The sequence below is a fragment of the Penicillium cinerascens genome (genome assembly GCF_028974065.1).
Source record: "Penicillium cinerascens strain IBT 15544 chromosome Unknown scaffold_4_segment0_segment1, whole genome shotgun sequence".
Classification (NCBI taxonomy): domain Eukaryota; kingdom Fungi; phylum Ascomycota; class Eurotiomycetes; order Eurotiales; family Aspergillaceae; genus Penicillium; species Penicillium cinerascens.
The window spans coordinates 2976285-2988396 of NW_026695298.1; the positions used below are offsets into that span (position 1 = coordinate 2976285).

The window sequence follows — 12112 nt, forward strand, 5'->3', positions numbered from 1 at the left end:
GTATCAAAAAGGGGAACAAGATTGGGTGACAGGATTGGGCAAAAACTCAAAAAAAGCACAGAAGAGACGGGACATCATGATCACAAGAGGATCAGGTAGTTTGAAGGTGCGATGCCGGTCTCTCCGGTGGATTTCCTAGCCTGCCACCATCGGCCGCTGACGTCGGATACTTCGAGAATCTCGTGCTTGGCAAAGCTGATCTCGTTGGCGTCTTCTGGGTTCGCGTCGTATGAGTAAATAGCCTTCGCCCGGTAGGGGTAATCGGTGGGTTGAGGCACCTCGGTGCCCTCCTGGCCGTTGTTAGTTGGGGCCGGGGCCGGGGTTGGGGTCGGGGCTCCGAAGCGAGGCTGGGACGAATTGCGTTCGGCGCCCGGGGGCCCCCCTGCGTATCCCGAGACGGGCGACGAAGTCTCGAAGCCGTTCAATTGGGCAGAGGTGTACATCTGGGGGGTGTTGTTTGTGGCCATGGTTTCGGGGCGGGCACCGAAAGCGCTGGACATGGGGCGGCTGCCGCGGAAGGAGCCGGGCTGTTCCTTGTTCAGGGCGAAGGAATCGATGAAACCGCGGTGCGAAGCCTGGGGGGCCGAACCGAAGTAAAAGATCCAGATGATCTAGAGACGAGTTAGGAACAGTGTCAATGAGGACACATCTAATGATCTGACTTACAATGACCATCGAAAGGAGGATGAAACCAGCACCAGCAGCTTGCATTGCACCTTGGTTACCGTAGACCAGGTTGTTCGCACTCAGCGAAGTCAAGACGAGACCACAGCCCAGGTATCCGACGATTGCGACACCGTAGACATTGCACGTGTCGGTACCGAAAGTCACGATCAGGCCGACGATAACGCAGAACATATAACAAGTAGCCCACCATGAGAAGTTAGGGTAATCAGTCTGGATGTCGGCAATGATGGACGAGATGAAAGCAATGAGCCAGGCCAGGATGGAGATGGAGAGAGTGGCGAGCGCGAAGGGGTCGCCCAAGATATTGCTTGCGCGGAAGTTGGCCATTTTGGACGTAGAATTGCGCTCGGTTTGTGCAGTGATGAAGAGTACGCGATAGAAGGTCGAAGAAAGGGGATACAGGATCGAAGAGGGGCCGATCTTGCTAGTCGGGAACCGCAAAGGTGAATCGAGTGGGATGGTATCGAAGAGTCGACGAATCAAGATGAGATGTCGTCAACGGTCGAGGCCAGGCGTCTGGAGATTGTGATGCGCTGTTGAGATCACTGGAGGGGGGGGCCTTTGTCAGTCCAACTATTCCCACAGTCCCGGTCGCGTGGGGTCCAAAGCCAACACAGGTCCCCAAGATGATTGAATCTCGACTCGGCGCCTTCCGCAATTGCAACAAAGGAAAGAACGGGCAAATGAAGGCGGGTAGAAAAGGAAAAGAAGAAAATCCCGGGGCGGGAAATAGGGTGGTTCGTACCTGAGACAATTACGGGGGGGGGGGAGTTCACCAGGGTCCGGAACAGAGACGAAAAAGGAGGTGGAGTAGCGAGAAAACACAAAGAGGCCCCGAGAGAGGCGACGGCAGCACCAGGCTGGAGAAGAGAATAAAAACGAATGAATAGGCCGAGGGCTGTCGAAAAAAGAGAGTGTAGGGCGGAAAAAGGAGGAGAAGGCGTGGGAGAGAAGAGAGAGAAGGATGTGGGCCCGGCCCCAAAACACACAGACGCGCCCCTGGAATCGAGACCACGGTGGAATCCGGAAAATGAAGTGTCACGGTCCTGGCCCACTGCGATCGATTCCTGCAGCGGTGGCAAACCGTATCTCTGGCTCGTTTGATTACCTTTTCCTCGACTGCAATCGCACTGCAAATTGTTCAGTCGAGACTGTTTCTCCTGGGTCTATAAATAACCGCTAAAATTCTTAGTCACCAAGATCCGAGGCTCCGCTGCTGACGCGGTTGACAATACAACCTTGTGTCTAAGCCCGGGGGATTAGTGCGATAGGCTTAGGCTTCGATCCGATTAATATTCCCAATATATTATACTCCGCACTATGATGTATAGTATCATGCACAAGTGCATTGCACTGCCTACCGTGGCTTTCCCAGGTTCTCACCACGCCGCCCCGCCGAGTAGTTCGCTGGATCCGATCTCGTACTTTTGCCCGACACATGCCTGCCCGTTCTAACACGTGTAGCATGTCGTCAATGGCCGTTACAGAATCCTCGCCACCTTGCTATCGTAGACCACTGGACCTAGGCATCATACTGTTAGAAGTGTTCCAGGATAACCCATAGGGCTAACCCCAGCTGATTCTCGCATCCGGCGCCTAGGGTGTTTCAGACCCCTATGCCATGGCGGAGGTCAGGAATCCGGGGTAAACTCGCATGTCATTTTCACATTCTTTCTGATTGTAATTGGAATGCATCGTATGTCATCTAATGACGGGTTCCGATGAGATCGGCAGAGAACAGCGTCGTGACACGGATAACGCCAATATCGACATTCGGGCTTGGCAAGGCCAGGCTAGGATGCCAATACAGCCTCGGACTTCCGTCGGTTCCGGACAGGGAAGTCCCTGATGACGCTGTATTCCACGAAGATCAGTGTGTCCTGCAGGCCGCTTTATGGTCCGCAATCACCCTATAGACTCATGAACATGGGGGGGTCCTTGGTATTTGGTATCATTTCATTATGTTCTAGCAATCTGCCAAACTGTACAAACCCAATGCGCCGGGAAACAGAGGATATCATAACGCGCAAGTCAATGCAACCGATAAACGATCCACAAGATCAAATCTCATTCTCCCTCCTCTCCTTGATCACCTCTCTCCTCCGGACCTCTCTCTCCACATCCTCAAGTCGTCCCTCCCACTCGGCCCAGCACTCCCCACTGCCCACAAGTCCAACCTCGTACCAGCGCTGCAGCACGCGAGCCGTGCGGACACGCAATTCAGAAATAGATTCAGCTTGTTGGGCCTGAGTCTGCGCAAGCCGGTCCAATTTAGGTTGTAATTCAATCAATGCCGCGGAGCTCTGGGCATCTGGGACGGGTAGATCATTCAAAGACGTAAGTCGTGATGCGGTTTCGGGGAAGGCAGTTGCGTAGGAGAGGACGATGGAGGATAGGGTGCGTGTTGAGAGGCCGTCTGGGATTTTGCGAGCCGGTGGGGATTGGAAGAGGTCTGGGAAGCGATCATCTGGGGTAGCCGTCAGTAAATGCCATTAGGTGGATTGACAGGGCTTGCTAATGCTGCGGAATGGGAGAGGCGAGTGGGCTGGTGATCTGGGGATGCGCGTGGGGTTGCGCATGTCAACAATGGACCGGAGGCGACGTACGGAGTTGGATCACGTCCCGCACGGCCGGGACACTTCGGCTGAGCTTCTCCAGCTCTCTTTCTAGGCGGGCGACTCGGCGTGAGACGGTCTCTTCGTGAGAGGCGGGCTTCTCGGGCGTGGTAGGGATCCCCGTCCATTCGGTGGCGCCGGTCAGGAGGTAGGAGAGGCGGCGCAGACGGGCCTCGAGGAGCTCGATGGTCGCTCCGGCCATGGCTTCGCTTTCGAGTGACATCGTGTGCAGTAGGTACTAGCTCGTACTAGCTCAATGGGTAGGACTGGGGAATGGGCTCTGTCGAGGTCGACTGTAGCTTGGTGCAAACACGGCAAATGTGGGGACTCGGCTCCTTATCAAACGAGTGTATACGGGCATTTCAAGTGCTTCCTGTACAGCGTTGTATTATGTATCGGGCGAACTGCTCTACGGATCATTTCTTCGTCACTCGTACACTGCACCGAGGTTCACTTCGCTTTTTCCAGGTGGCCCGGTCCATCGCCGTCCACGTTCCACTCCATATCATCGTCCAAGGCTCGCGATACGGCCGGGTTTGCAGTGTTGCCGGGCGAGCCTAGTAGTCGGGATCCTTCCTTCTCTTGCATTTCCTGGCCGGCACCACGATCGTGGTCCCCGGAAACCTCACAGTCAAACACATTCACCAAATGTCCGCTTTGAGATGTCAATTGCTGCTGCCGGCCGGCGTCTTTTTTTGGCGAGTTACGCAAGTCCTCATCGGCGTTGGTGCTCTGGTCAAATTCGGCTGTGAATAATTCGTTGTCTTTTTTCACGAAGCCCTATTCCCTGAGTTAGCAAATGTTGAAATCACCACAGCTCTTTTCTTACCTGAAGTGAAGGAGATGCCACTTCCACCTTGGCATTCACCGCGTTGTCATTGGCATAGACAAGGAGGACTGACCTCCACTCTTCACGAGCGGCTCGAAGAACCTCAACTTCGCGGACTCTATGAGCTGTGTAGCCAACGACATCGCCTTCCTGACTGGCAGAATGATTGCCCTGTGCTTCTCTCTTCGCGGCCTGTCGTGTTTTCCCATCTTCGGTCGAGAAACTAATGCGCCACCATTGAGAGTCGCTGTCCTGCTTCTCATCAATGTCCATTAAATCACCAGACTTGGCGGCATCGCTGGCTCTCAAGACGTAGGTGACATGCGGTTCGGTGCAAACTCCTCGCAAGGTGTATCTGTGGAGAGGGGGCTCCCCAGCGGTTTGAGAGGGCTCCGTGAGCTCCTTAGAGTAGCTGCGCATGGTCTCGAGAGCCGTCTGTTTCTTTTCCTCTAGCTCCTTGAGCTTCGCTTCAAGCTTAGCGGAGGCCGCCTTCAGCTCGTGGACAAGCCGTTCTGCCTTCTCGTTTGCCATTTCAGGGCTCATCGAGTCATCTTTCGCGGCCATGTTCTTCGCAAGAACGACGGGGACTGCGGCGGCAGCTTTTTCGAGAATATCCCTCCGAGTCAACGTGCCTGCCGGAGTCCGTGGATGGGTCAAATGACGCATGACCTGCTCCAGATTTTCTATTTCTTCCTGAACCTTGAGTTTTTTGGTGCGGAAATCATGCGAAATCTCTCGGCAGCTGCTGAGATAGCGGTCTGGATAGAACACAAAGGGAATTTTCACATCCACAGACTTGGAGTTATCCGGAGCATCGAGCTTCATCACGATGACCTCTCCGATGGTCTCAAGCCATACATCGTCAAGCTCCTCGCCGGGGCTATCGCTCCAGATCGCAGTATCCAAGACATCGTATAGCGTTTGTCCGTGATCTGGCTCAACCACAGGGCTGAATATGAAAAGCTCCTTTTCAATAGGCGGTTCCCCTTCGTCTACTTCAAACGGAGAGTTTTTGTAGGCATGAGACATGAAAAGCGTGGCTAATGGATTCTCGGGGTCTGCCCGAATTGCAGCGTCATGCCACTTCTCGAGAAACCGGGCGACGACTTCCTCCGAGTCGGAGGAGTACGACGTGACATGCTTGAGATTTGCTAGCGCATCACTGCTTCCAAAGGCGCGTTGTGTAGAGTCCAGGAATGCCATCAGCCGCTGTGCCTCGTGGATGATATCGTCCCAGTCATCATCTGCTTCCTGTCCGTCGTGAACGGTGACGATTTTGGGGAGGTTGATTGCTTGTCCATTCCACCATTGCGGGTCGTGACCATAGTCAAAGAGAACCTTGTTTCGCAGTAAGAGGGCTTCGCGCGCAAGAGGAATTTCATGGAGGATGGTGAGAAATCCTCCCAGATAGAGGTGCTCTTGTGTAGGGCGGATAAACGCAGGCTCTCCGTTCACTTTTCTGCGGTCCTCAGGGTCGGGGCTGATCACAACTTCTTCGGACGAGGTGTTGAACAGGGTCATGGCCCAAGCGCCCTCATCGTAATGATCGCGCGTTGCTTTGCCAAAATGCGCATCACTCTTTGTCGTCACACCGGTCTCCTGTTTTCCCGATCCGAGAGACATGGCAACAGCCCGCTGCAGTTCCTGTTCCTCGCGCTCAGCCAGGCTCAGTCCTTGTCCGGATCCGCCTGTGCCTTGATCCCAATCAGTAGCTGTCAACTGATGATAGTCTTCCTCGGGAGGCTGCTCACCGGTAGAACCTTGTGGTGCTGTCGCAGCGGAAGACTCGAACCCGGCGCCTTGGGATGTTTCATTCATATTTGCTCGGGACGGAGGGCGCGAAGGAGGAGCCGTTGCGGGTATTCGGAGCGCATTGTTTTGCGGGCCAACTAGAGCAGGGTATATCAGTCACTGGAGTGTACGGATAGGGTAGAGGAACCATACAAGGCACGTTACTGTCATCGTAGAGGCTCGACGTCTACACCGGGGAGAGGTAGTTAGCTTCCAGTCCAGAGCTCCGAGCCCCGCGCTTCACGAGTTATTTGTCACCTTTGGGCCTGTCGGGTCTTCAAAATAGGCGTTGATCGCTTTCTGGGAGTCAAGGTTGTTTGCCTGCGACAAAGGAAATATCAGTCATTATCCCATGAGAGTTGGGAGGCAGTCCGGACCTTCAGGAAGCTGATAGCTTGCTCACGCGTCGTGCTGGTGAAACTGACAAAGTTGTCGATGGCGTCCTCGGGCGGTTCGGAGGCCATGGCTGCAAGGGGGGCTTCTGAGCCGGGTGAAAACAAGGCAATCAATGGCCAAACATGACCGGAGTCAAAGAGTCGAAGGGTCAGGAAGCGCGAGTGGAGAGAGCGGGCAATCGCATAGCTTTCCCCACCAGGTGGCGCCAAGCGCCATTCCGCTTTCCCTGATCACCGCGGGTTCCACCACTGGGCTAAACTACGCCTACTCGAATGGGGATTGTGTACTTTACAACAAAACGCCCGGAATCTGCTATATGACTACTCCAGCTTGGATTTCCTGCTAAACCATTGCGCTCACTATCCACTCGACTGTGTCAAACGTATACCCGCGTACAGCTTGGTCTCCCCTTGTTTGGAGATGGCTAAATAACGGGTTTGCTTTGCTCTCTCTGTTCCCTCTGGTTTGGACTCGAAATAATGCTACGTCAGCTATGTAATTTAGGGGAAAATTCTGTTTCAAGAAAATTGCCTTTGCTGGACGTAAATAGCCGCTGCAAACACAGCCTGAATATATGGTTCAACACAACTCAATACTCGCTATGTCTTGTTTGCCTTTGCTTCTTTTGAACACACTTACTTGAAACGTTTCAGGTATAAAAATACCATTGCTAGGCCAATTTCAGCAAAATTCTCAAGTCATCCTTAAACAATGCCCGATCAAAGCCGTTGATGACCGAAATGTAACAAAGGCCTTTGATAATAGCTTCGAAAGGGGCATTGTCTATACGCCACACCGTGCTAAAGTATCAAAACAAAGCCAGTATATAAGTCCTCGTAGTATCCATTATATTCTATCCCTCTCATATCATTCTCAAGTACTAACCGTCCTCACACATCGAAAGAAAAGCTAAATTTAGATGCCTTCAAAAGTTCCTATTGACTTTTTACAAACTCAAACATGAAAACTAGAGCGGCTAGTCCATCAGGGGAATCGGCTCCTGCGTCTATCCCCGATGAAAACGCCAATCAGATCATGGCTTGCATTTACTGGGATATAAACTGTGCAGCACGGTTCATGAATCTACCCCACGCTTCGAAGACTGAACAAGATACGGCAATCACTGAGACCATCATCAATAATCAAAAAAGCTTTGTCGACCTGGTCGTGTATGAGTACGTTAAGGTGAGTAATACAGGCCCGAATTTTAGTGCTACAATTGAAGATGTTTGGATCCTCCGCTTTATTCGAGATCACGGGTGGAAAATTTTCTCCATTTGCGCTTATTCTGAAGCTTTCCAACGTGCCTGTAAGGACCGGGATGGAATGGTTGAGTGGCAGCTCCTTGACAAACTGATTGATGACAATGCACGCAGCATCGAGCTATTTGCTAGATGTCGCAGTCTGGACTGGTCCGGGCCTTTGGTCCAACACGGGCGGTGGTCGTCTCAACTCAGGCAAACCCTGAGTCCCGAGATTAAACATCTTGGTAAGGACCATCCACACCATACAGTCAAGACGCTAGAAGGTCACCTTCGACGCCCCCGGTTCAACCATCTGCTACAAGTTCATGTTAATCAACATATCTATAAAGCAGATGAATATGACGGTGCCCCACATCCAATACTCCGCAAACCGAACTGGGGAGCTTGCCCATTTTGCTCCAGTACTGATATCTGCGAATGCCGTGTAACACCAACTTCAGATGATGCGCTAGAAATCATTCAATATTCATTGAAGGGGCTTGGAATTCGGGCATTGTCAAACTTCAAGAAAGGAGAGTGGCTCGGTGAGTTCATAGGTTGCATCGTTCCCATTGAACGCGTGGATGAAACCACAATATACGACTTGGAGCAAATCGTTTGGGACAAATCTTTCAAAGGGCTGCCTTGGGACGACCCGCAAATCAAAGGTAAGAACAAGATGAGGACGGTTGCATACGTTGCTCCAGCTATCCAGGGTAATTGGACACGCTTCATGAACCACTCCTGTAATGCGAATGTTAAGTTCACGGCAACGGTTGTTGGGAAGTATGCTACCACTGTCATTGAAGCTGTGCGGGATATTCTTATTTTTGATGAAGTCACAATCGACTATGGTCCAAATTATTGGACTGTAGAGGGCAGGACTTGCCGATGTGGAGCTGCTGACTGCATTCACCGTGAGAGGCCGTAGTTATTGTTCAGGCGTCCTGCTGCTGACGGTGCAGATTCGGGGGGATTTTCTACTTTCAAAATTATTCATTTAGCAACTCGTACAGGTAGTATTCGAAATCAGATTTACTATACACTCTTAGACTTTCATTCCCCTATGGACACTCACGCTTTGTTTCTCGGCCAGTACCCGAAACCACGCTGGTCCATATTGGGTTACTGATTAATACGCCTCGCTTGGCCGTATCGCGCCTTTTCAGGTATTGAATTTCAGTGCTCAATGAGTACCCAATTTTATCCCCATGCAGCGTTCTAGGAAGTCTGGAGTGACACCTGGCGACGTGGCGCCGATCCAATCCCACCGTCGTTCCTTTCCCGCCTTTCTTCGTCTATTCTGAGATAACAAAGACCGTGCTGCTTCTGCACACCTCTAGGAATTCGATCGTACGTAGATAAGAGCAACAGCCCGTATCGCATTCGTTATAATGTATCCCTCGGCCCCACGAGCTCAAAGGATTCATACTCTACCCCAGCCTTGGGATACTTCTGAAGTTCTGCAGCCCTTATTCTTCGCGATCCTAATATCGGCCTTCCCGTCTACCTTTATTGGTTGTTCTAGGGAAGTGCTCCCCCAGTTCCTTGATGCTTAATATGACAATCACGATAATTATATGCGAGAGTAGCGGTTGACGCAAAACCTTGCCAGGGCTGATACTATCTCATTTGTCAAATATCCCCTATGTAGTAGTTACTTCATTACAATCATCAGTCAGCATTTGAGGAATCAGTGGCCTTCTTCCTCGCCTCCCACTCATGAGCCAAAATGCCCATATGGATGCAATCCCACCACCTCCCATTTTTCCACAAACACTCCCTCCTCCGTCCCTCAGGTACAAAGCCAAGCTTTTGGTACACCTTTTGTGCCCTCTCATTCCACTCATAGACATTCAGCTCAATGCGATGCAGCCCTGCAGTCAAAAAAGACCAATCCAGCAGCCACGAGATAGCTTCAGGCCCATACCCCTTGTCCTGGTACTGACGCGCAATAGCAATTCCGAACTCGTTTGTGCGATTATGTGCGAGAACAGGAGCTTCCTGTTTTAACGAGATCACTCCGATTGTCTCGGGCTCCTTATCGGAGCCCTCATCTGGGATGATACATATCATGACTGACATAAACATCATAGCTTCGATTTTTGTTCGCAACTCCTTCCGCTCCTTAGTGCTGAGCGGGCGTTGCAGGGCGGGCGAGGCCATAGACCCGATTGAAGGGTCGGCGTAGAGAGCTTGGAAGAATGCATCGTCTGTTGGATTGTCCTCTGGTGCGCGGTAGAGGAGTCGCGCGGAGCGGTAGGGTTCCAGTGGGAAGGGATCCATTGCGACCCGTCTAAAGGAGCTAGTTGACGGCTGTGGGTCAACAAGTGAGACTTCAGTGTCTTGAAGGTCAGTCAACAGGACGAGGTAAGACTATTTGTAGAGGGTATTTCTCTCGTCAGCAAGCTCTTACTGCCTGATCTCAGGAGCCTAGTTTGTTGGTGAGTCATCATCGGAATACGAACAAGATCGATCGCAAAGCCTACGATGAGTCACGGTAGTAGTTTCGTCTTGGTGGTAACATGGTCGCGCCGGAAATAAAGCGGGGGCCTGTTCTTAGAACGTGATTATTTACGCCTTTTTAAATACGGATTAGCATGATTTTGCGTATAGGTCGAGAAACCAAGCATGAGTGTCTCAGGGGGAATCTGTTTTCAACTGCCACTGTTTTGCAATAGATAGCCAAAGCCAGAGTTATAAAATGGCACCTTTGCCTACTAGCGTCAGTCTTCTCTAACGCCATTGCAGGCTTCTAATTAGTGTAAAAGAGTGTAGACGAAGGCTACGCGTGACGGGGAAAGATATAAGAGAGTAGAAGCAGTCTTGCCCGATTGTTAGGATTTCCCCTTTCATCTGTTTGCGTGAAAGATTGTTGCACTTCCATTGCGTACTATTATGGTATTATAACAGTAAGTCATCCATCGTTGCGAGTGAAACAATATAGCCCGGCAGGGATTACCTGGGAGTATTTAGGAGTATTTAGGCCAACCAGGTCATCAGGCCACCAGACCATCAGGTAACGCCCTGACCGACGACCTGATGAGCCACACCCTTTTACCTGGGAATAGCTAAAGTTAAATTCGCGTATTTCAAGCCAGGGATCGGGAATGAAAGTCTAAGAGTGTAGAGGTAAATCTGATTTCGCATACCACTGTATGAATCAAAATAGAATGTCTTTTCCATTCGCTTATCCCAATCATCAAATCAATCTCAGTCCTAACTCGCCAAGCGGAGTAAGAAGTCCCCAAGGCGACACACTGGAAATAACGCCCATCCCCATCGCTGTACTGCCGGCGTCAGTCTTTGCACTGCTGGTTCCAGTCTCTACACTGTTGGTTCCGGTCCCTATACTGCTAGAGCCAGTCTCTGTTATCGTGGCCGTCACAGCAAGATCCGTCGACCTAACGGTGACCGTGTGCACGTCTGAGATGTAAGTCCAGGTAAAACTGGCTCCATCGACGGGCGTGGAGACTACGCCATTCGTGTTATAGAGGGTCTCGGTGCCGTTCTTGAGAAATTCCCCGGGATTGTAGAATTTTTGTGTACCACCAGCATTCTCAGCACCGTAGCCTAGATCCCCAGCGCAGTCGTAATCATCGAGGTATAAACGGCACATGGTCCACTTGTTCTCCTCCAAGATTCTGTTGAACCACCAGTCGGCATCCATAACGGAAGGCTTGGTGTTCGGGCATGTATCGTAAATTCTGTGCGAATTAGGTTAGCAGTTAATTCATCCAGAATATTCTATTAATGAGCTTGTCAGTGGTCACACGTACGTTGACCTAATAGCACTCTCCGCACAGCAATTACAAGCCTCGACATTGCTGATGGAATCATCCATATCATATCCAATCCTTTCAAGGTTGGTCACATTGTTATAACATGCTGTGAGCTGATCGTAGATCAGAATCTCCTTCTTGCAGGCTCTTCCGATATTACACGAGCATCCACCAGGTGCATTGTCTGGGGGCGGCCAGAAGGGAATATCATCGAGATGCTCCTTCTGGTAGAGCGCGATAAAATCTTCAACGGTTTGCTGGTACTCGCAGGAGTAGACCTTTAGTAGTAAGCCGCGTTAGATGATTTTACTAGCGGGGTTACGAAGACCAACCTGATTCCAGCAGCTGGATGCTATGCAATCGATTTGGCTACCCGCCCTCTCGGCCCCACAGGTATCAATGCAGCCAGTATCAGGACATCCAGTGATACATAATAAATCTCCATTGCAGGATTCGGCGCAGGAGTTGCTGTGAGGGCAATTATCGTCGATGCAATTTGTATGGTTCATTTCCGCACTGTCGAAACACGTTGCCAGCCCTTCTGGATCCGCGCAGACGGAGTATCAAGGCATGGAATTGGCTTGGATTGACGAATCTGGCCAATCTGCCAGAAAAATCTCTATGCCTTCGAGAGATCCTCTGCATGCCATCAGTTCCGTATCCAATAGGAGAGCATCGAATTCGAGAACCAGTTACACAGGTCTAGCTTTTTATAACCGTAGCCAGCATGATCTCACTGCTCGCCTAAATACTCCTTTTGTTTCGTTG

The 12112-nt window shown here is 51.1% G+C and overlaps 6 protein-coding genes across 6 annotated transcripts; 1 reads left to right on the plus strand and 5 right to left on the minus strand.

The window, feature by feature from the left end:
* Window positions 1–80: 80 nt before the first annotated feature.
* On the minus strand, window positions 81–1014 carry sho1 (osmosensor SHO1; the record flags this gene model as incomplete). Its single annotated transcript, XM_058457294.1, has 2 exons — window positions 81–611; window positions 667–1014. The coding sequence occupies 2 exons, from the start codon at window positions 1012–1014 to the stop codon at window positions 81–83; spliced, it is 879 nt and encodes a 292-aa protein (XP_058304193.1).
* Window positions 1015–2747: 1733 nt separating this feature from the next.
* N7498_010239 (putative nuclear distribution protein RO10) lies at window positions 2748–3525 on the minus strand (the record flags this gene model as incomplete). The annotated part of the gene is made up of 2 exons (XM_058457295.1): window positions 2748–3154; window positions 3294–3525. 2 exons carry the CDS (start codon window positions 3523–3525, stop codon window positions 2748–2750), a joined length of 639 nt encoding a protein of 212 aa, XP_058304194.1.
* A 227-nt stretch (window positions 3526–3752) lies between these two features.
* N7498_010240 (ubiquitin-associated-like domain-containing protein) lies at window positions 3753–6386 on the minus strand (the record flags this gene model as incomplete). Its single annotated transcript, XM_058457296.1, has 5 exons — window positions 3753–4082; window positions 4132–6020; window positions 6076–6109; window positions 6181–6243; window positions 6300–6386. The coding sequence occupies 5 exons, from the start codon at window positions 6384–6386 to the stop codon at window positions 3753–3755; spliced, it is 2403 nt and encodes an 800-aa protein (XP_058304195.1).
* An 892-nt stretch (window positions 6387–7278) lies between these two features.
* On the plus strand, window positions 7279–8493 carry N7498_010241 (SET domain protein; the record flags this gene model as incomplete). Its single annotated transcript, XM_058457297.1, has 1 exon — window positions 7279–8493. The coding sequence occupies one exon, from the start codon at window positions 7279–7281 to the stop codon at window positions 8491–8493; it is 1215 nt and encodes a 404-aa protein (XP_058304196.1).
* A 743-nt stretch (window positions 8494–9236) lies between these two features.
* On the minus strand, window positions 9237–9848 carry N7498_010242 (GNAT family N-acetyltransferase; the record flags this gene model as incomplete). Its single annotated transcript, XM_058457298.1, has 1 exon — window positions 9237–9848. One exon carries the CDS (start codon window positions 9846–9848, stop codon window positions 9237–9239), a length of 612 nt encoding a protein of 203 aa, XP_058304197.1.
* Window positions 9849–10764: 916 nt separating this feature from the next.
* On the minus strand, window positions 10765–11789 carry N7498_010243 (uncharacterized protein; the record flags this gene model as incomplete). Its single annotated transcript, XM_058457299.1, has 3 exons — window positions 10765–11269; window positions 11342–11622; window positions 11736–11789. 3 exons carry the CDS (start codon window positions 11787–11789, stop codon window positions 10765–10767), a joined length of 840 nt encoding a protein of 279 aa, XP_058304198.1.
* Between the last annotated feature and the right edge of the window lie 323 nt (window positions 11790–12112).